At 32.7% G+C, this 25298-nt stretch overlaps 3 protein-coding genes across 3 annotated transcripts; 2 read left to right on the forward strand and 1 right to left on the reverse strand.

The window, feature by feature from the left end:
- The first annotated feature begins 109 nt into the window (after nt 1–109).
- LOC110714002 (putative cysteine-rich receptor-like protein kinase 9) lies at nt 110–1579 on the forward strand. Its single transcript, XM_021892461.1, has 2 exons — nt 110–1313; nt 1407–1579. The coding sequence occupies exons 1-2, from the start codon at nt 452–454 to the stop codon at nt 1577–1579; spliced, it is 1035 nt and encodes a 344-aa protein (XP_021748153.1). The 5' UTR covers nt 110–451.
- On the forward strand, nt 1429–3804 carry LOC110707240 (cysteine-rich receptor-like protein kinase 8). Its single transcript, XM_021885259.1, has 5 exons — nt 1429–1986; nt 2301–2511; nt 2594–2831; nt 2911–3061; nt 3391–3804. The coding sequence occupies exons 1-5, from the start codon at nt 1867–1869 to the stop codon at nt 3703–3705; spliced, it is 1035 nt and encodes a 344-aa protein (XP_021740951.1). The 5' UTR covers nt 1429–1866; the 3' UTR covers nt 3706–3804.
- A 19486-nt stretch (nt 3805–23290) lies between these two features.
- On the reverse strand, nt 23291–24130 carry LOC110714013. Its single transcript, XM_021892472.1, has one exon. The coding sequence runs from the start codon at nt 24128–24130 to the stop codon at nt 23291–23293; it is 840 nt and encodes a 279-aa protein (XP_021748164.1).
- Between the last annotated feature and the right edge of the window lie 1168 nt (nt 24131–25298).

Here is a 25298-nt window from a genome sequence, read left to right on the forward strand (position 1 = left end):
TCCTCACATCTAATGTTGACAGTAGAAGACCAACAAAACCTTCGTGACCGCATTATTAATGTATATACAGGAATTAAAAGTAGTTCATAATTTAATGAACATGCTCGGTATTGAAAATAACATGAAGTAAATGAAAATGTCATTCAGAGTTACTTGAACCTCAAAGAACATAATTTGTTGTTTTTTTTTTTTTGACAGGTTGCACCATGAGCACTATGCACCAGTGTATCACACATCTAATCTACGGGCCCATAGTCAAAAGCATTGCACACTTTAAAATAATGTCTGAAACACAAGGAAGTGGGTAGGAAATTATTATATTGGATTCTTATCCATCACTTTTATTGCTGAAAATTGCAAAGTATGCAATTTCATATGGTATGTCCCAGGCTACGAAATCACTTATAAAATAACGACCAATATTTTCAGCTGATCAGTCGAACTAAATTTTATGCATTCTGAAGCTTTTGCAAAAGGCTTTCTCATGATTCTGAATGATATCCTGCTGCATCCTCATAGGAAAATCTTGCCTTTGATATTCTGCTTTTTACACATCTACTTCTTTAGTATCAATGCTGATGTCACCCTGTTAGCTGATAATTGTGATAGTAACGGCGATTCTGGTAAGGTAACTGTGGATAGAGGATACACCGAAAATGTCAATAAGCTATTGTCTGATCTGTCCTCGAAAGCCTCAGATGTCAAGTTTTATAATTCCACAGTGGGAGATACGCCTACCCAAGTATGCGGCCTGTTTCAATGCCGGGAGGACCTAAGCCTACAAGTTTGCAGTGAATGCGTTAGTGCTGCAGCTAAGTATATGAATGAAAAGTGTCCTCTTTATGAATCCGCTATTCTATGGTATATGGAATGCTCTTTATGGCTCTGCAATCGTTCCATATCTTTAGAGGACGTAACAAAACATACTTTGTTTTGGGGCTCATCTGTGGATATTGCGAATCCAAGTCAGGTGAAGGCATTACTGACAAAAACATTTGATGCCATGATCAAGGTTGCGGCTAATGATTCATCTTCCGCTCATATTGCTATGAAGGAAGCAATCTTTCCATCATCGTCTGCTAGACTTTACTGTCTTGCAGAGTGTGCACGTATTCTAGATGGGTCTGAGTGTGCTATCTGCTTAAAACAAGCCCTTAATACCTCTGCACATAAATTCTATAGATCAGCTCAAGCAACCTTTCTTCCAGGCTGTCGATTGATGTATAACACAAGTTTATTCTATAATGTGAATTACCTGTCGACGCCTTCCCCTAACTCAGCCTCACTACCTTCAATCAAAATCAAGTCCAGAGGTTTATTTTACACTCTTTACATATTGACTCTGATTAGTAACTAGCTTAATATCTTAGAATTTTCTTATGTTGTGTTATAATCTTTGGTTCCAGGGAAGCCCTTGGCAGCCTCATATATTGGTGGCATAGCAGCAAGCTCTGTAATTGGAGCAATATTATTTCTTTCCACTACTTGGTTTTGTTTGCGAAGGAGGAAAATGAAAATGAGATTTCAGGACGTGCTTAAAGAAACATCGAATACTAAATCCTTTTATGGTAACATTTAAATCAATTAAACCTTTATTTTTGTTCTAGCAGGTTTGTTTAATCAAGATATCTTCCTCATACACATGTTACTTGTAAGTTGTAATTTTGTAAGTTTTATACCCCAATTTGAATTTCCTATGTAGTTGTTATTGTTGTTACCTGTTATTTGACAACGGTGTTTGTTGTTAGCTAGACACGATATATTTCCAGTAGCTCCTTTAGACTGATAGAAGTAAATTTCTAAAAGTGTTCCATAGGTAATGCTTAACTTCAGAAGTCATTTTATATATATGTGTTTGCAGATGATATGGAAGACATTAGGAACATAGAATCGTTGCAATATGAGCTCAGCACTATAAAACTTGCAACTGACAACTTCTCCCAGGATAACAAACTTGGAAAGGGTGGATTTGGCGTAGTCTATAAGGTAATTGTGAAGGTGTGAACTCTTACAATCTTTGTCAGTCTATCAGTCTTATGTTGATCCAAACCAATTGGATGTGAGCGCAACTACAAACTACTATGTTAATTCAAAAAATTTAAAACAAAATTGTTACAACATATTTAGAGTTTATAAAAGGCCTAAAAACAATTCACAACAATAACGAACGAGCCTAAATTTTAGCCTTGGAAATTGGAGCATTCAGCAAACAGTAGGTCTTCTGGTGTTTTCATTGTTGATTAGGTAGTTTATTGTACGATAATTCTTAAAAGAATGCAGTTCACTTGTATTTCTATCAGGGAAGGCTTGTTAATGGGAAAGAAATAGCTGTGAAGAGACTCTCAGAATATTCTGAACAGGGCACCTTAGAGTTCAAGAATGAAGTTCTTTTAGTTGCAAAGCTCCAACATCGAAACTTAGTTAAATTACTGGGATTCTGCTTATCAGAAAAGGAAAAGATACTGATCTACGAGTACCTGCCTAATTCAAGTCTTGATCGCTTCTTATATGGTACATCATAAGCAGCTTTAAAATACTATGAATGTTATTATTCCTCTATACTGCATGCATCTGACATAGTATTCACTCACAGACCCACTGAAGCGTGCATCATTGGATTGGAAAACAAGGTTTAGCATTATCACCGGAATAGCAAGGGGGCTATTATATCTACATGAAGACTCGCGACTCAAGATAATACATCGGGATCTAAAATCCAGTAACGTACTAATTGATGAGGCAATGAATCCAAAAATTGCTGACTTTGGCCTTGCTAAGCTTTTCAGCGTGGATCAAACCCAAGGGGACACCAAGAGAATTGTAGGAACATAGTAAGTACTTGTACCAATTTAGTACTTTTGTGTAGCAGCATATAAACATTTTAATAATGTCCTAGTTGTGATGATGCAGTGGATATATGGCTCCAGAGTATGCATTGGCAGGTCAATTTTCTGTAAAATCTGATGTTTATAGTTTCGGGGTCATCGTCTTGGAGGTGGTTTGTGGCCAGAGGAACAATTTCTTCTGCCGACAAAAACATGAAGAGAGATTACTACACCGTGTAAGTTTCTAATCAAACCATTCAACTTCTTCCTTTTAGGAATCAGGATAGCAAGAGTTGTTTGGCTATGAAAACACTGCTATAATTTTACAAAACAAAAAATGTTGCTTGTATGCTTATTGCTTAGTTCCCCAGGTACGTGGAACTTCACATAGGAAGATACTCCGGACGTTTTATAGTCAGCTAAATAGTTTGATAGTACTACAGAATATTAGGAAACTGCAAAGTTAAGAGAAATGTAACTAACTGATTGCTTTATGTATCCAAGCAAGTGCTCATTATATACTTTTGGTAACGAAAGTCATAATCGTGCCAAAATCATTACACAGGCATGGAGGCTTTGGAATGAGAATGCTGCACTGGAGTTGGTAGACCCTTTATTAAAGAACAACTTTTCCATTGAAGAAGTGAAAATCTGCATCCACGTAGGTCTACTTTGCATACAAGAAGATGCAACTAAAAGGCCTCGAATGACCTCGGTTGTTGCTGCATTGAACGGGCAGTCTGTTACTCTACCTTTGCCTTGCACTCCCCACTTCCTCACAGCTAATGTTGAAACTGATGAAGACCAGCAAATCATTCATGGTCATACCGTTGATGTATATACGGGATCTGAGAATATCACAGAACTCTGTCCTAGATAATGCCTCAAAATGCAGTATTTAACTTACAAAACACAAATTGTTAAAGACAGTACCTTGTTTCATATGATTAATGACAGTACCTTCTTCTATATAGTTGTCTTCACCTCTTTCGAGTTTCGACTAACCTCATTTCTGATTTTCATGCATTAAACTCTATACAAGAAGAGTGAACAATTGGCTTATAATAATGTAGAACCTGTTTTGGAAAATGGTCACTTTCAACAGCAGAAGCATCACTAACTACTTTGATAATTAAGAATATTGACAAACTAATTAATCGGAGAAATGACAGTGTTGACTAATTAAAAGTAGTTTCCAACTTTTCTTACAGCAATAGTAGACTAGTACCAGTACATCCATTTTATAATGTCTATCTTGTCTACCAAATTTTCACCTGAACAGAATTGATATGTCCACCAATTCTTCATTTAGTTTTTCGAACAATTTTATGTTTGATTGTTGTTGACCCTCTTAGTATTTTGATGATTGACATAACAAAACAAAATTCGACTAATGTTGTGTGTTAAGTCTTGGTAGAACAAAAGGATTCAGGTACAAACAACATGTTCCGGAGTAGGAGCAAAGGGATTGGAAGTCTTGATGATGAATATGCAAGCTTTCAAGAAAAAGATCAAAGTCCAGTTTTAGATTCTCTGTAAGCACTAGAGTATTAATGTGCAGAGGAACTCAGTAAGGAACCTTATGTTTCTTAAGGAACTTAATGTCTTAATCAGAAAAAGTTTTAACGTAAGTTTAAATCAGTTTTAAAGTCCTTGAAATAAAGATAGAATAAAATCAATTTTGAAAAGATATATATTGCAAATAAATATAAGATAAATAATTCTTTAATTTAAAAGATAAGTTTATTATTTTTAAATTAAATAATTATTTAAATGTTTTATCTTTTTCAAAATAAATATTTTTAATAATTATCCTTCTAACTGATTTTTGACCCAGTAAATTCGGCTGCCTATTTTCAAGGAAACAACGTTGATGCATTGAGAGGAAAGTCAGGGAGATCCACTTCCCACTTCCTATCCAACGTTCTTAACTTCCAAAGTTAAGGTTGAACGTGGGTAATGAGAGGAGTGGGAAGAAAGATTGAGACTTTCCTTCTCTCTATAAAAAGCTATCAACGAATCTGATTTAAGTGAGGAAAAACAATTCAGTTTTCTGAGCGTTAAGTTTTTAAGTGTTAGAGCTGAGTTTCTTCCTGCTTTAATCCTTTAATCCTTCTAAGTGCATTAGGAAAGTCTGTAATTACATTTGTAATTGGGACGTGATGCCGGACATTGTATAAGACAACAATTAGACTATTAGTGTAAGGAGGATTATAAATTTATAATTAGATTACAGTGTGGACTGGTTAGTGCTTAGTGGTGCTAGTCGCATATTCGGCTGGAAGTTCTGTATAGACTAGTGGAGATATTAGTTTGTTGATTTTAGTCTTGTCAATTTTAGGGGTTTGTGAGAGTTGTAATTGTGAGGCTTGAGTGAGTCTATCACAAAGTATAAGTGATTCAGAGTCGAATCACAGAGAGTGGAAAGCTACGGTTGAGGGACCGCTTGAGTTCCTAGAGGAACTTAAGTGTAGGATGAATATTCACAGTTGTAAATGAGTTTTTGCATAGTGAAATAATTCGAAAAGCCATCTCGTGTGTTCTCTCCTTTTATACTTAGCTTAATTTCCGCATAAAGTTCATAAATTTTTATAAACTACAATTCACCCCCCTCCCCCCTCTTGTAGTAGACATCATTCTAACAATTGTTTTATTGAAGATTTGAATTTGTTTAGGTCAATTTTATCATTTGAATAAACAAGTTAAGCATGTAGGTGTTATGGGCCGGGCAGGTTGGACCTTGGCAAAACAAAGTTGGCCCATTGCAGGACAACGCTTAGGATCAAGCCCAAGCTTGGGCCAAAAAAAAAATAAAAATTTGGATTTCAAAGTCCTACAAGACCAACGTTTAATTTGAGGACCTAGCTCTTTGGTGTGGTCATATTGTGTTTGGGCCAAGCCAATGGAATAGCCAAATTGAAAAGCATCAGTAACTAACATTACTTTCTGCAATATGATATTGATATTGGATCAATTTTCTATTTTAGAGTATGATTCAGGAAATATTCATGTATCGGACAAGCCCGAAACTTCAAACGTGTTCAATTTCGTTTTACCATATGTTACTCGAATTTGTACTTATCGTACCAAATATAAATCTCCTATTACTATTTCCTTAAAATTAAATTATTTATTAAAATAACCAATTACAGTATAATTTTACAATACCATTTCGAGATGGAAACAAAGAATGTCGGCATGCAAGCATGAGATGCAAGTTGCAATTGGTCAAATATTAGAGAAACAGGCATTAGCAAATTTCATTTAATTTAGTTGGTGAATTGTTTAATATATTGTACTTTATCATAGACTTATGCTCAAATTAAACCATTTTCATGTCTAGCCTAACTGTCTAATTTACTTGAGACAAATTAAACTGTCACGCAATGTTGTTCTTTTGTTCCACTTGTATAATTCAGGAAAGTCAAACAAATCTACATGCAGCAAAATAGCAAATGACCGCAGCCCGCTGAGGTAGCAACCGTAGCATTAATATAAGTTTATATTCCGTAATATGTAGGGGTGCAAATGATGTAATTTGTTTACGAATTAATTCGGTCTAAAATTGAATGTGAACCTAATAAACAAGCTTGAACAAAATCTTAAGCTTGCAAAGTTGCAAAGTACATGAGGCAAGCATGAACAAAAATTCACGTTCAACTCAATAAGAAAATGAGCTAAGCTTAAATAACTCCTCTATTAAGCTTTTAATTTCCTTTTAGAGGAGGCACTCTTAATGTGTCTCCTATTATTAGAATTACCACTATACAGTGCTTAATAGTCGTATGATGATATTATAAAACCTTTTAATAGTACATAAAAACATCTTCTTTTTTTTTCTTTTTTTTTTTAAGGGGACATAAAAATATCTAAGTCGTACGACAAGCACAAGTAGTAAAGGATTTTCGATACAAAATAATACGAGTACACCTCAAACTCAAAGACGGACTAGAATCGGCCAAATTAAAACCACCTCAAGTGTCCAGACACACTTTTGAAAAGATGTGAAATAATCCATCAAACATAAGTCTTCCAAGATTACGACTGCATCTAAATTTAGAAAGCGATAATTCAATTTAATTAGCAGTATCACATTTATATGTATCTTGAGGTTTAAGACTCTAGACTACAAAGACAAAGTTCACCAAATTCACATTGAATAAAAATGTGTTCCCATAATTCTGCCAGCTACACTGTAGTCCTAATTCCTAAACCTTAATAATTACATGCCGTACTTATCTAGCTGTTGAGTCTAAACACACCCTTGTCACGTGTAAAATTTGTTAGGGTCAAAAGAAAAATTGAGTGGTAATTTTTCTTTTGGAATTTAAAGGAGATTTTGTAACAGAACTACAGAAGTGAGGATTTTAAGGGAAAATCCTTACTTTTTACCTTTAAAGCAAGCGAAAATATGACATTTTTCGGCGGAACAGTTAACTTTCACACTTCACATGCCCAAATTTGCAAAGCTCTTCTTGTGTTTGGGTTGTCATTTGTTGAATTTATGACGCTTTATAAACAAGTTTCTGATTACACAAGCATTCTAGATACTCCCATGTCCGTCGCAACTTAATGAACTTACTTGTGCCGTAACTACTATATTTACGAGTAATTTTATGTAAGTGAAAAAGTAAAGGAAAAAAATTGAATGGATGAGTATGAGACCCAACTCAACTGTAAAAATTATTTCCTTAAAAGAATCGAGATTGGTAAATAAGTACATCTGATCTTAAAAAATGAGACAAGTAAATTTAAAAATGACAAAAGTACATAGTTAAAATTTTTATTTTATAAGAATACCTTCCCTACTCTCGGTCTCTCCCCATGAAATATAATGCATGGGTAGAAGATGACATACAAAAGTACAATTGTACGTACAAATATTTTGTCTATACGTACAAGCATAGAAAGCTTGTCGTAGGTGGTCACGAAAGATATAGGAGCAAAGGATTGGTCTTATATAGGGGTGGGACTTTTCAAACCGAACCGTGAAACCGCCCGTTATCGAATCGAACCGAACCATCACGGACCGATCCGTTTATAAACCGATAAATGTAAACCGAACTGAACCATTCAATATCAAACCGAAACCGAATTGAACCGCTCAATGTCAACCCGTTACGGACCGTAAATCGATAACAAACCAAACTGCGCAAATCCGAACCGAAACGAAACCGAACCGAATGGTTTATAAACCCGTTAATGACCCGAACCGTTTATAAACCGAAACCGTTTAAACCGAAAAAAAAAACCGTTTAAACCGAACCATTTGTAACCCGCTAACCGTTTAAACCGACCCGTTTATGAACCGAAACCGTTTAAACCGCACGTATAAACCGAACCGTTATAATCCGCTAACCGTCTAAACAGAACTGCCATAACCCGTTAAACCGTTAAAATCGAACTGTTTTCGAATCGCAACCTGTTTAAACTTATCCAATTACAAACTGCTTAATTCAAATTGAATTATTTACAACCTAAATGGCTAAATAGTAAATACAATTAAATAATTAATGTTAATAAATGTAGATCTAATCAAACGGTTTAGGTTTATACAAAGGTTTATATCACCTAGATCTAGGCCAACGACATTATTAATATCGTTTTAGATTACTTATTTATTTTAATTACAAGATATATCATTTGTATCTTTTCATTCTAGTAATAAAGTCCACCCAAATTATCTTCATTGTTCCTTGATATTCATGATCATCCAATAAGATAACATAAGATTGGAGATAAATAACATTAAAATTAGAGTAATATCAACAAGCAATTAAAAAAAGTCACCATTTTCATTGATTAAAATTCACAATACATATACCAATACATAATGAAACTACTATCACTACTACCCAGATTAGATTTCAGATTTATCAACTGAAACATCATCAAGTTTAGGGTTGCAAAAAATGATACATGATAAGATGAAGGGAGGAGTGAGAATGTGAGTGATTTGGGAGCAGAATCTTGAAGCAGCAGCCCAGCACCCAAGAGCAGAGGAAATAGCAGCAACAAGCAGGAACCAGCTCACGCAATAACAGATCAGCAACTTATCCGAAGCAAGGAATAATATAAGCAGGAGGGACTCAGCAGGAACTTATTTTTGTTTTTCAAAATTGCTCTCAGATTTACGTTTATCGTATCATCACTGAGCAATGGCTGTTTTAACTTAAAACTTGAAAAATGCTGCCAGCAAGTACATATACATTGAAGTCTCAACATAAATGACAAGGGCAACGATGATTCAAGAAAAATTAAAACAGCAAGCATAAGAAACAGCAGCAACAAAACTTATCATAAATTCATAACACAAAAGGCAGCAACACAGCACCTCAAGCTGGCAGGAGGCAGGAACCAGCTCATGCAGGCAACAATATAGGCAATAACAACTTAGCAGAGACAACAACCAAAAGGCAAAAGCACTACCAGCAGGCAGCAGCTCATAACAAGTTCAAGTAACTTCAAAATTATAGCTTTTGTTTTTTAAAATTGCTCTCAGATTTACATCACCGAGCAATGGTTATTTTAACAAAAACTTAAGAAATGCTGCCAGCAAGTCTGAAAATAAATGACAAGGGCAACGATTTTAAAAGTCTAGAAAAATGCTGCCAGCAAGTCTGAAAATAAATGACAAGGGCAACGATTTTTCAAGATAAAATAAACCACAATGAGACACAAATACCAGTTATGCAGATGAAGCACTTTCGGCTTCAATCTCTTTACCAATAAGGAGGACGTCTTCCTCAACATCCGCTTGATAACCACGGCACCAATTTTGGGTGGTAACCAATGCCTCAACATTCTTTGGCAAAAGTTTACCCCTATATTTGTTCAAAATACGACCACCCAAACTAAAAGAAGATTCAGAGGCCACCGATGTAATAGGAATGGCCAAAACTGTTATCAACATAATGAGCAGTCAAAGTGAGATAGCCTCGGTTAGTACATGCAGTCCACAAGTCACATGTAAAGCTAACTCTACCAGAAACATTAGCCAAAGACTCAAGCAACAAGGATTTATATTTATCATGCTCAGCAATAACATACTTTAACATAGTTTTTCTACAAACATGCTGCACCTTAGGATTCAAATATGCATGAAGTTCCCTAAGATATTCATGCTCTACAATATTTAAAGGATATGCATGGCAGATTATAGCTTTAGCAAACTTTTGTAAATGAGTTTTTTGATCAAATTGTGATTCGTTACCGGACTGGAGACCATGCTTTTCCAAACATGCATTAATATGAGCTCTACAAGTTGAAGTACCCGCTTTACCAGGTGCTTTATATTCTTTGCCACACAAATTACAACGAGCATAATCTACATTTTCATTACCTATCGTCTTTACAAAAAAAGTGTAATGCTTCCATATACCTGCGGTTCTTTGACGTTTATTAACAGAAGGATTGATAGTGCCTGTATTACTAGCATCATCAACCGAGACAGAGGCAGCTTGAGAGCTAACAGTATCAAAATTTGATTGCCTCTCATAGTCAAATTCATCATACTCGCGAGACATGACTGAAACAAAAAAAAACAGCATTTATAACTTATAAGTACCAAATTAAGTGACAGATTCTACTAATAGTGAGCAATTTAGCATGCATTGTCTCATGTGACTGACACTGAAGTCACGACAGTGAATCTTATTCACTCAATACCAAAATTCAACTAAATAGATAGTTCATATTTCAGAATTTTATTTGCACTAGTCAATGTTTCAAAATTCAGAATTATACAACAAACGTGATTACAACATATATCCTAACAGAATATAGAAAGTTATATACGATACAGTCACATATGTGTACATTTTAAGTACTACTTTAAGCCAATCATATACAATGCTTGTATTCCAACAATATGGGTTAAAAATATAAAGCTAAAATCCCAATAAATAAACAATGCATGTATTCCAACAATAATAATCACATAATCTAAACAACCCATCATCTTTACTTTTAAATCGAGCATAATAAACAACAAAACAGCACAAATCTACCATTTTCCCGTAAAAAACAAAAATACAATCAACAACAGATTTTACTCATTTTAGGCATATTTCGACTATATTCAAGCAAGAACAACAACAATAATCAAATACAAAAACAGAAAAACTGTATTAAAAAAAACAAAAAGGAAAAAGTAATTACCTTTGACGGCTTGAAGGAGATTTGAAGATGGAGAACTACCTGAACTGGAGATCAAAAGAAAAAATCAAGAATGTAGATTATCAGAACTTGAAATAAAAAAAAAAAACCGAAACGAAAACGAAAAAAATCGAATAAATTGACAAAAAAATTACCTTAGGGTTTGACGGCTTGAAGGAGAGGAAGATTTGAAATCAGAAATCAGAAATCAGAACTTAGATCCAAAACAAAAATGAAACGAAAACAAAAACCCTAAATAAACAAACCGAAACAAAAACGAAAAAAATCAAAACGAAAACAACAAAAATTAACAAAAAACGAGAATGTAAAGCGAGAAATCAGAAATGTAGATCCAAAACACAAATGAAACGAAAACAAAAACCCTAAATAAACAAACCGGAACAAAAACGAAAAAAAAATCAAAACGAAAACAACAAAAATTAACAAAAAAACGAGAATGTAAAGCTAGAAATCAGAAATGTAGATCCAAAACACAAATGAAACGAAATTGAGCTTGAGATTCTTGAGAATTTCAGAACGAAAGAGTGAGAAACTGAGAAGTTAGAGAGAGAAACTATGACAGATTGTGAGATTGAGAGAGAAACGGCTGAACGAGTGAATGAGAATGGCTGAGAGAGTGAGAGTGGGTTTTTTTTTCTAGGTTTAGGTTTTACTTCAGTTGATCTAACCGTCCATATTCAATCTCAACATCTAAGTTAGATCTAACCGTTCATTTTTTTTTTTGTAGATTCTAGAATATTCATCTAGATCTAACGGTCTAGATTTTATTTGTGCTTTTCTAGGTCTTTTTGACCGTTTTTTTAATTATTTATTATTATTATTATTATTATTATTATTATTGTTAGTATAATTATTTGTTAATATTATTATTATTACTAGTTTACTACTACTATTATTATAATATTATTATAATTATTATTATTATTATTACTATTATTATTATTATTATTATTATTATTAGTTTATTACTTATAAGTTATAAATTGTAAGAAACGCAAATGTTTCAAAATTGAAATTGATTCAATACGACATAGTTAATGACTTAATGAGTTAATGGCTTAATGCTCATCAATATGACAATATCTGACATCTGTGAGTCTGTGATTGTATATCAGTATATATAATAAATTATAAAACTAATAATAACTTAATAAGTAATAATACTAATAACTAATAAAGTAATGAAAATCTAACCATTGTTTTTCATGGGCATTCAATCTAACCGTTGTATATTTGACTATTCGTACATTAGTATTGCATAATGCTTTCATCACCACTTTAATTAGTGATTTCGTGATTTCGTCCATTTAACTTATTAAGTTGTTTGAGTTAGTAATCTAAATAAAGTAACAAACTAAATAACGAATCCATTTAATCTCGTGTAAGTTATAATTTATAAGAAATGCAATGTTTGGAAATGAAAATTGATTCAATACGATATTGTTAATGTATATGTAATTATATTATTATGTATATGATGTATACCATATCGTACGAATGTACGGTTGGTATCATTATCATACTATCATAAGTATCATTGCCTCATTGAATTATTGGTATGTACTATAATCGATAAACATATTTAGTTATTTACATATCTGATCATTAAAACTTAAAAGTTTAAAACACTTGTTGATCAATCTAATTGAATACTTGTACATTCTTAATTATCGATTTATCGTATTATAAGTATCAACTCATTAAATCATGGTCATGATTTCGTGATTTCGTCCATTTAACTTATTAAGTTGTTTGAGTTAGTAATCTAAATAAAGTAACAAACTAAATAACGAATCCATTTAATCTCGTGTAAGTTATAATTTATAAGAAATGCAATGTTTGGAAATGGAAATTGATTCAATACGATATTGTTAATGTATATGTAATTATAGATTAATTATTATGTATATCATATCGTACGAATGTATGGTTGGTATCATTATCATACTATCATAAGTATCATTACCTCATTGAATTATTGGTATGTACTACAAATCTACAATCGATAAACATATTTACATATCTGATTATTAAAACTTAAAAGTTTAAAACACTTGTTGATCAATCTAATTGAATATTTGTACATTCTTAATTATCGATTTATCGTATTATAAGTATCAACTCATTAAATCATGGTCATGACGCGATCTTTAAAACAATCATGAATTCAATTCATGACCCAAACCGCTTATAAACCGAACCGACATGATCCAAACCGTTCATAAACCGAACCAATTGAACTGTGTAAACCCTCTACTAAACCGGCCCATTTCAAACTGAACCGACATGATTCGCACCGTTTATAAACCGAACCGATATTGACCCGGGTAAATCCGCCCCTAAACCGACCCATTTCAAACCAAACCGGCTTGATCCAAACCGTTTGTAAACCGAACTGACATTGACCCGGGTAAACCCGCCCCTTAAACCGACCCGTATCAAACCGAACCGACATAATCCGAATCGTTTATAAACCGACCCGCTTATGACCCAAACCGAATTTAAACCGCAAAGAAATAAACCGAAACCAAACCGAGCCGTGACTAACCCAAACCGAACCAAACCGACCCGCCAGCTAAACTAAACCTTTTCAATCCGAACCGCTCCAAACCGAAACCGACTCAAACCGAGGTCAAATCGAACTGCCAGACTAAAGTCCCACCCCTAGTCTTATACTATGGGTTACATGACCAATATCTCATTGGAGAGTAGAGAGTTTGTTGGTATCCCATATTTAACAAAACACTTGTACGTTACTTTGTACGGAATATCGTAATAACTTGCATGTAAAAAGTATAATATTGGGTCATCATATACATACTAAAGAAATACACTCGGTAAAGTTGGATGATATTCTTGTATTTACTGGGTTCGCAATAATTGCTGACGTCCATAATTTAGTTATACTATTAAAGGACCAACTCAACCATCAGCGAGCCCACGAATATATTTTATACTGTATCACTTTCTCTCACATGAGAGCCCTTTGATACGTTGGCTCTGATACCTTGTTAGTGAACCAATTCAACCAAAAGCTAAATTGATGGTTGAGGCCCGAAAATATATTTTATACTCTATCATATACAATACATATTGATATGCAATTGCTTACATTATTGTGTAGAATATAAATTATCTAAGGAATACTATTTTTGTGGTTATTTATATACCTTAATTGTTACTATTTTGTATTTAAATATAAGAGAGATAGTTTCTAAAAAAGAAAAGCAACCAATAGATAATATAATAACGATAAATAATTTTATTCAAAATATATATGTACTAATAATCTGTCGTTGTTTTCCATTTTAATCTACATACTAACGAAGTATCGGTTATAATTTTACTTCTCTTCTAATCCCTATTTCATTAATCAATCTATAATGAAGAATATGTTCACTTTTATATTAGGTTAACAATCTTAATATCATACTACAATGACGAGGAACGAGGAAAAATGTATGGTATCACCAGCTAATAAATAGTTTCTCAATTTCTCTTATTCAAAATATTCTAAACTCATTCCGATGGATGCAACTTTTAAGTGATGGTAAATGCACGCAATAGTGTTAATTGCCTGTTGATTTAGTATTTCATCGCATTCAAACTGACCAAAATGAATTAAAATTTGGTAGCTTAAAAGAAACATACAAGTATAATTAGATTTGTAGTGATATACGTTAGTGTATAGGAAATAATAATCGACCACAAAAAACATAGGTTGCCAAAGAGTAACGAAAACAACACGTAATAGCTATTCTGATTTTTTTGTCCATCAAGTAATTTCTATCTTCACAAATCACAAATGCAAGTACATAGTACTCTAGCTATATTATAGTAATGTACTAATTTAACTCTTTTGTACGTTGATTAATTGATATCTTACTTCTAGGAAACTATACAAGCCTCATCCTTCTCTTTTCTTTCTTTTTTGTACTTATTAAATGTCGAACTAAATTCAAGATGTAAATGTCATAACTACCTTGCGAATTCAAACAAACATTCCCCATACCACCTCTCTCCACAGGTCACACTTCTAAAAAAGACTCAATAATCATGTATAATTACACGGAGCACGACTTTTTGTGAAAAAAGTACCTTGTGTGCTCAAAATTTTGTATAAAAATACGTTATATGTACCAAGTACAATTTGTGAAAAATCGCTTTATATCTAAACATTGTTTTTTAATTTGGTACCAACTGAGTATCAAAAAAGAACTTTATTTTTATTACCAACAAAACCTAAATTATACTCCGTAATTTGTATAAATAAGGTGGTATATGGCTAGTGCCAACTAAGTACTACTTCGTTTTTAATTTCAAAGAAGAGTGGTGCTTGTATATATAGAAAAAAATAAGGACAAATTGTCATGATTAATCCCAACTTTGCTCCGTCCATTGAAATTAATCCCAACTTTCGTTTATTTTTTTTATTAATCTCAACTTTACACCATATCCGCCCAAAACACTCCCTAGTGACTTGCAACCGGCTAAGCAGGTTAACATTTGTAAGTTGGATTTTTTTTTTTTGCACCCGTGTCACCACATGATTGGTCAATTATTAAAAAAAAATAATAACCAAAATTTTTTTTTAAAAAAAAAACAAAAAAACATTGGCAGCCACCATAAACCCTAAACGGCAGCCACTGGCCGCTAGAATGGGGAGAGGATGGGAGTGGGTGGCCGGATTCGAGGAGAGAGAAAAAGAGTGGTGGCCGGATTCGGGAAAAAGAAGTGTGAGTGTGGCAAATTCGAGAAGAGGAAGTGTGAGTGTTGCCGAAATCGGGGAAGGGAAGAGAGAGTGGCCGGAATCGAGGAAGGGAAAGGAAGGAGTGGCCAGATTTGAGTTGTGATGGTCGGAGTCGAGGGAGGGGAAGGCTGTGGTTGCCGGAATCGGGGGAAGGGAAGGCTATGGTGGCCGGAATCCGGTTGGGAAGAGGGCGGAAACGGAGGAGGAAGGGAGGGGTTGGTCGGAGTTAGGCAGGGTCGCCGCCTGGGTTAAGGTTAAATTTTTTAAAAAAAAAAACAATCACGTGTTGACACGTGTTTGGTAACTTGCTGCGTCAAGTTGGATGATCGGTTGGGTGCAATGGGAGCGAATTGAGTATAAAGTTGGGATTAATAAAAATAAACAAAAGTTGGGATTAATTTCAGCGGACGGAGTAAAGTTGGATTAATTCTGACAATTTTCCAAAAGTTAATGTTATGATATAAGGTGTTTTTTTCACAAAACTATCCATATAAGGGTTTCTTTTTTTATTTTATTTTTTATTTTATTTTTTTTACAAATAAGGTACTTTTTGACAAATCTATTCTATAAATAATACTAAAGCAACAACTGCTGATGTCATCTATGTCTACGTGTCACCTTTTTATTATTATTTTTTTCGCGCCTAAATGCAAGGATAATGTGTGTGTGTTTCCCCCCCTTTTTTGAGCTATCCTATTTAACATGACATTGTTTTGAAAATTATATTCCAAGCTTCTATAGTAAGATTTTACGAATACAACTTATCATCTTATCCTATGAAATTGAAACAATTTTGACTGTCACAATAATAAATGACCTCCTACTCCCATCTTCCACACTATTGTTTCATCTTCCCTTGGACAACAAAGATTTTCATTCTTTCATCTCCTTAATTTTACTTTGTATTTTAAATCTATCCCATTTACTCAATTCTTAGCCATAATTTTGTTTTTTCAATTTTCCTTTACGTACTGTATTTTGATTTAATTTCAGTTTTAAATTGTTTAATATTTCTCTTGCGTTAGTATATCTGATCTTCTTCTATCTTTATCTTCTTTATAATTATTCTTGAATTGTTTATTGTGCTGTCATTTTAGAATAATAAGATGTAACAATGTTTTCGATTATGTGGGTTTTGTGTGTGAAATTTATTGGTTTTTTTACCCTTTAATCAAGTGTTTGTTAAAATTTGATTTGATTTTATTCCTTTTTTTTTCATTTTTATTGGTTTCGTCTTTTATTTTTTATTTTTTATTTTTTTTTGTTAAAAGATGGTTTCTTCTTCTTCTTCTAGATCTTTTTTCCTTCTTATACTATTTGAAAAATGTTACACAACGTTTTTTTTTTATTTCACCGTACGATTGTCGATCGAGTATGGTATGGTAATTTGATTGTGTTTTCATGTATTTTTTTAGAAAAGTGTTTTTATGTACTATAATTTGAGTGTTTATTGATTGCTTAATTTTGTGAGAATTTATTTGATTATCTCCTTTTTTTTTTAACAGAGTTTTAAATTGAATTTTAAATATTGGGTTTTCTATGCATATTATGATTTTTGCGAGTAGTTGTTAAAAGTAGTTAATAATATATTTTGATTGATTTTTTCCTAATTAAATATGAAAATGATGGATTTTGGGAATTTTATTTTCATATTTAATTATGAAGTAATTAGAAAAATGGAGGAAGTAGTTATTTTCTTTCAATATATGCTAAAAAGCTATAATTCATTTTTTATGTTAAAACCATGCATCACACGGAACTAACCTAGTTATCCATAATAATATATTACCACTTATGTTTTGAAATTGCAATTAGACATTACCTTTTTAAGCTTGCCATTGTAAAATTTTGACCATTAACTTCACCTTGTTTTTACTAAATTGAAATTATTTTTACCAAACTGAAATTATTTTTGCTAAACCAAAATTATTTTGTATAAATTTAAATTTTACTAAATTTAAATTAATTTTAATTAAAATTATTATTGCTGAACTTAACTTATTTTTACAGATTCTCTATTATATTTCTTCTTTAAATTTACTGATTTTTACTGAACTAAAACTATTTTTATTGAACTGAAATTATATATAATTAATTGGACTTATTTTTACTGAATACTACTTCGTATTATTATAAGGTGAAGTGAACATGACCTAATATAATATTTTAGATATTTAGGTAGTACTCCATCATATATAGTGAATGAGTGATTATAATCAAAGTTAGTTCAAGACTATGCATTCCTTGTAATCATATTTTATATCAATAGCCTCATTTATGCATATTTCTCTAAAAAAAAAAAAAAATCTCATTTATGTATGGTCATTATCCCATATATACATGAATTGCTATAATCTCATGGTGTATTCTATATATTCACCTGATTTTCACTTATACTCCCTATGTCCCAAAATATAACACAGTCAACTTTTACACACATGCCAATGCATTATTTTGACCTTATTTTTATATAATTAAATGTTAATGAAAATTATAATAAAAAAAATTATATTATGAAACTTTATATTAATATCTATCTAACAACATATTTTATAACAAAATATGTTTTTATTTTGTTAGTAAAAAAATCATAGTCAAAACTAATATATGAATAGTGAAAAAAAGTCCAACGTCTCAGTTATTTTGGGACGGAAGGAATTGAACTTATCATATCTTATCTGAACTTAGGGCATGTTTTGTTCACCTTATTTTCACTTATTTCAAAGTGAAAATAAAATGAACAGAACAGGCCCTCATTCAAAACATTAAATTCATTGCTTATTCAAGACCTTATTTATGCATAATTAAATTTAAAAAAATGTTGCAACTAAAATGGGACATTTCAAAAGAAATAATATCTATGTAGCAAATAGAATTATACTTGTAATATGGAGTGAACAATAAACTTGACTTGATTGCTTGGCCTATTAGCCTATAGCTCACATTTCCTCCATTTCCCAAAAGATTGCTTCACTATATTTTTTAGAATCAAAGTTTAAAACTTCTAGTATGATACATTGTGTGAAATATTGTTGAATTTGTTTTAATATACGTACTATATTTTGAAAATGTCAACTTTTTAAAATTATACGAGCTAATATTGATATTTATATTTTAAAGCATGTGTTAAAAACTGTGAAAAACCAAATAGAACGATAGGAAAGATTAACATATGCTAGCTAGATTTGAACCAGCCCATAAGGCAATGCAATAAAATATATATAATGCTCAAGTTTTGTTTGGTTTATAATTTGGAGGCCGGTGAACAAGCATAAGAGCAACTAGATTGAGGAACCGATTACATTGGTCGTGCCCATCTTTACCATTATTAAATATAAAGTGGTCAACTATACAATCATGCATATTTTTGAGCAATTGTTCACCCATCAATCCATCATCCATCATCATTTCTCAATTTATTTTTCTATGTTTATCTTGATTGTTTGTTTCTTGTTCAGCTTTCTACGTAATTACAAATGGATCCATCCTTGCTTGTTAACTCAAAATATCAATCACTTTATATTATAAACTAGATCCATTTGTTTCGATACATTGAACAATGTTTCATTATTGAAAAATAAACACCACGTTAATTTTTTTTGTTTTTTTATAGGTTTGTTTCTATTTCTTTGTATTGGGCAAGTTTTAGTCCTATATCTTTATAGTGTCAAATTAAATTCGTGTCAAATGAACTAATGTTCAAGCTATTTCACACAAAAAAAAATTATGAATTGAACTACATGTATTGAATGCTTGAAACTCAAGGGAATATAAGGAATAGTCGTAATATTTTGTTTGTGCATGTCAATTGTGAAAATTCGTCACTTACAAGTTACAACCTTTTTATAGATAAATGTGATGTAATTACAACATAACCTTATAAAATAAAATCTGTTATATTTGACACCTTTTTTCATATTCTTTTTTTTCCGTGTGATTTGAATAAATGAATTTATTGATGATGTTATTGATGCTATCAAATTAATGAGTTACATAATAAAAACACCGACAATAACTTAATTTATTAAGGAGTATAAAATCGACCATCCAAAATTGTCAAAAGATATAAAAGTTGTACACTAGTAATTATTTATATATATTTTTTGAAGATTTTAAATTTCAATCTAATTTTTTTATGTCAATTGACATAATCATGACCATGTAAACTTGTCCGCGCTACTCTAAGCATAAAATAAATGAAAAAGTTCATCGCAAATTAGGAAACGATTCCTTAACATGTAGGGCACTTGTTCTAATTAAATGATTGACATACTCCGTAATGTATGTGACGGATTTATAAATACAATGATTTGCACTCATATCCAACTTCCTGTTCCTTGATTAAATGATTAAACAATATTAATGTATAAAGAAAAGACATTTATAATGATAAACATACTTATATTTATATTAAAATATGCTAATAATGCTAATCACATTTGGTTACCATTTCCTTAAGCTGACGAATATTAGTATATGACCCTATGCCAGCTATTTAATTGGAATGATAGTTGATACAATCGACATTTATTCTTCTCATAAGTAAGCTTTACCGTTCCTTCTACTCTTCACTAGTTGATTTAATTATCATTACTTGAATTGGTAGAAATACAATTTCAAGTTAAATTACTAATTATCCGACAAGCTAGAGATCCTCGTTTGAAATAGAGTTGTATGTAAGCAGTTATATTAAAATATCTATTTGTAGATATTAACTAGAGGAACTAAAGCCCGGTTCTTTTTAGCTGCTCCGCTCTGCTTTGCTCTACTGAGTCTTGCTCTGCTGACGCAATCTGTTTTGTTGAGCCCTGCTCTGCTCTGTTTTGTCCAGAAACTCAAAAGAACAAGGCTTAACTTAGTCGTTGATTATAGTGTTGTGGGTGGTACCTAAAATTTGATTCAGATCAACATCCATACAAAATCTTGGTACAACTTTACCCTAATTAAGAACGTAGTACGAGGGAGGACCAAGGCCCAACTCTCCCCAAGTGAAAGAGAGAAGAAGGATTGAATAACCGAATTTCCAACTAAATTTCTCAAGTAATAATAAATAAGGGTATGTAGATGTACGTACCATATATACTTGGTACAGTACAACATATTGAGAGAGAGTAACAGGTACGTTTAGTTAAACCAAATAGCCAACTAAAAATTAACAAGCTCTTATAATAAAGTCATTTTCGAGTCCCTTAAAATAAATATTGGTAAGTCATATTCAAGTCTTTTCAGAGAGAGAACGACATAAATAAGAATAATGAATAGAAAAAAAACAGTTGTATAAGAGAAATGAGTTTTCCCTTCTGAATACGGAAGCAAGCAAGAGTAGCTTGAGTAATTGTTTTTGTCAATCTTTTAGGCTTCCTGTTTAACTACAATCTCTACCATCTTCCCACGTTAGCCCCACTCTCCTCCTTTTTTATTTTTTTTCAAAAAAAAAAAGGAATCTAGGATTATTTCTTCAATTCCACTTAGTATAAATCTTATTTTTATTTTTAATCACTATTTGATTTTACACAAATTATTATACGTAATATATAGCTAGTCACATGGTGTGACCACTTCACATATAAGGTAATTAATTGAGCAACTGAGGTTATTGTAATGAGCAAATGAAATTACCTGACGCATGAGGTTATTCTCATGAATAATTGAAATTATTCTTTTATTAATTAAAAGACTTAAAACTAAATATATAATAGGGGTTGGTACTCATCGAATGACCAAATTGATCACTTACTTTTTTTATAATTAATTGATATTGTTCATATAATGAATTTAGGTTACTTTAATGAATATATATTAGGATTATTCTTACGAATAATTGTGGTAACTCATAGTTTGAGCTGGTAAAAATTGACACAACACGACAACGCGACACGAACCGAACACGAAAAAAATGGGTTAGTGTCAAGGGTTTTTAACACGTTTAATTAAATAAGTCAACACGACACGACACGTTTAATTAAAAATGTTGGGTTAGTATTGAGATTCTCAACACGAAATTAATACAACCCAACCCGCTTAATATAAAAATCCAATAATTTATGGAATTATTCATAAATATATTGAATACAACCAATACTTTTCAATTCGACACGACGAACCGAACACGAAAAAAGCGGGTTATTGTTAAGGATTTTCGACACGATTAATTAATTGGGTCAACACGACACGACACGTTTATTAAATGAGTCGGGTTAGTGTTGAACTTTCCTAACCTGTTTAATTTCTGACACGAAAACGAACACGATACGACACGACATAATTGTGAGGTCTACTCATAGTATCATGCAAATAAACAAAATTTTCTCTTACAAAGTTTTATTTACTCCGTACTTTGATTACAAAAAAAGTTACTACACTCCCTTTTAAGCGTTTTCTTTCTCGAGTTACGTCTACTGTAAATGATTATTTTACATACTTACCCTTATATATACATACTTCTAAAGTTCTAGTAATGCAACTATTTTCAATTCTCATTTACCTATATATATTTACATAATCCTAAAACAACTATAGAGTATTCTCATTATACCAAAATATTTACCTACTCACAAAACATATATTCTCATTTATCAAGAGATTTACCTACTCCAACAATACAAATATTCTCATTTTACTTATATACGTCGTATATCTTAGTGGAAAAAAAAAAAAAAAGTAACTCAAAACTCCTTTGTTTTTTTAAAAACAAAACAAAACTTTTAGTAACGTATTGAAAGTTAGCCAAAATAAAAAAAAAAAATTGTTAATTATACTCAAATAATAAATTTATTACCTTTGTCTCTATTTAATTTTTTTTTTTTTCGAGGTCAAAGATCATCAACTTTTCTCCATTTATTTTCTCACTACTAAAGAAAAAGATATTATACTCTTCATGTAGATTAGCTAGATTTATTCAATCCTAAAATAAAACTTTTTTCGTTTTTTTTTTTTATAAAAAAAATCTTTTAATTGAACTTGAGTAACCTTTATTTTTCACTTAATTTAATATAATATTTTAATAACGATTTTTAAAATTTGGGTCGAGAGAGAGAGCGCATCCTTGACATGGGATCCATTACTCATTAATAAACATGATAATTGGGAAATGATAGTGGTGTACCAAAAACATTTGCAAACTGTTATTTTGGATAAGCTTCTTAAGTTACGTTCAAGCTTGTGTGGCCCCAAAAACAAACGTCTTAGTCTCTTAGATGATCATTAATGCACGTTTCTGCTTAACCTTTCTTTTGATTACTTCTTAATTATGCTTAATTTATTTAGTCTACTATTTACATATTTATTTATGTAAGAAAATGCGTATACTTCAAAGAGTTTGTAGCTTGCTGTTTTAAGAATTTAACCTAGTGTAAGCAATTGGGTATCTCTGTTGCATTGACCTAGTAGCCCAATATTTGCTAGCCAAAGTCAGCATTTTTTTTTTTTTGAGAAATATGTTGACTGCGGAGTATATGTTGTAAGCTATATAAATTTTTCAATAAATTACTTCGTATTTTTTTTTTTTTTTGACACAAACCCAACACTTAAATATTTATTAAAGCATCAAGTTTGTTAAGTCCTTACAAATAGCTTCTTGAAGTTCAAGAGGGTACTTTTCAAGCCAAACACGACTCTCACTGTAATTGCAACTTAATCTAGCTAATTTATCCGCTACTCCATTGCCCGTCTTTTTAACAAAAGAAAACACTACTCGTCTACATTCTCTAATAATCTTTAGCACATCCATCACCACTTTGCCGAAAGCATTTGGAGTTATGCAACCCTTCTGCAGATGCTGGAATAATTTCATATTGTCCGTTTCAATCATGATCTCCCTGAACCCAGCTTCTATAACTATCCGTAGGCAGTGCCTCATGGCTAATGCTTCCCCTACATCCACTTCAAACGTCCCCTTCAAGCATGAGCAGCATGCTAGCAGCACATCCCCCACTCTGTCTCGCAGCACACCTCCAATTCCCAGCGTTTGTTGATCAACACAGGAGGCATCCGTATTCAGCTTATAGAGCCCTGCATTCGGGGCTTTCCAAATTGATGCTAACTTCTGAATTGGTTGTTCTATTACATCTTTTAGCCTAGCCTCTTCAAACTCCCCAACAAGGTTGGACGCTTTGTGGATGATATCCCCAACATTCTTCCTCCTCCCTTCAAAGACCCATCCATTCCTTCTCAACCAAATCCCCCACGCCAAACACCAGAATAACTCCCACCACTTTGTTTCTTTAACTATTTCCATCATATCATTATACCATTCCACAAGCCCCCTCGTTCCATCAATTTTTAATTCCAATCTCAAGGCAGAAAATCTCCATATCGAGTGAACACTAGAACAGCCTAGCAACATATGCATGACTGTTTCGTCTTCCTCTCCACACATAGGACACTTTTGATCATGACACATACCTCTAGCAGCCAGGTTGCTTCACATAGGAATGTTGTTTCTCATGCATCTCCACGCAAAAAATTTGATTTTTTGTGGAATGTGATACTGCCATATCTTCTTCCATTTAATCTCCTGCCTCCTACTTGATGTTGATGCTGACTCCCTTTCTTCACCCTCAATCATCATATTGTACGCACTTTTGACCATGTAATTACCATCCTTTGAGAAGTGCCATGTCCATCCATCTTCTTCATCAAATACGGGGATTGGGATGCTGCAAATATCTAGGACCTCTCTCTGGGAAAACAGATCCTGCAATATACTCATATCCCAGCTCCATTCCACCCATAACTCATTAACATGTGTTGGAGTATTCTCATTCTCAGGTTTTTGAGTTCTTATCCGAAAATCAGGAATTTTTGCCACCCAAGGATCATCCCATATGTTTATACTACTTCCCCTTCCCACCATCTTCCTTGCCCCCTTCTCAATCACATCCTTCACACTCAGTATAGATCTCCATGTGAAGCTTGAATTCGAGGCACATTGAGCATCCAGAAAGGTCGACTTTGGGAAATATTTTCCCTTTAACACACGAGTCATAAAGGATTGTTCGTTTGTTAGGATCCTCCAAGCCTGCTTCGCTAACATTGCCTTGTTGAATATTTGCATATTCCGGAACCCCATGCCACCACAGTTTTTGGCCCTGTACATTTTGTGCCACGCCACCCAGCAACTTTTTCTTTCCTCCCCACGCTGGCCCCAAAAGAAATTCTTACACATTCTTTCAACCTCCTTTAAAGTACTTTCCGGAATGGAGAAACACTGCATTGCAAACGTAGGGATAGCTTGGGCCACCGCTTTTATAAGAATCTCTCTTCCAGCTTGAGATAGAAATTTTTCCTTCCAACCTTTAAGCTTCTTCTAGACCCGATCCTGAATACTCTGGAAACAATTTTTTTAGACCCTCCAATATACGTTGGAAGCCCTAAATATTTTTCATGTCCATCAATGGCCTTAAATGCCAACTTCATCTGAAGCATATTTTTCTTCACACATTCTAAATTTCGGCTAAAGGACACTTCCGACTTTTCCATATTCAGCATTTGACCCGAAGCCACTTCATAGGTTGATAGGATCTCAAGGACCTTGTCAGTTTCAT

Source organism: Chenopodium quinoa, unplaced genomic scaffold, assembly GCF_001683475.1.
Source record: "Chenopodium quinoa cultivar QQ74 unplaced genomic scaffold, ASM168347v1, whole genome shotgun sequence".
Classification (NCBI taxonomy): domain Eukaryota; kingdom Viridiplantae; phylum Streptophyta; class Magnoliopsida; order Caryophyllales; family Amaranthaceae; genus Chenopodium; species Chenopodium quinoa.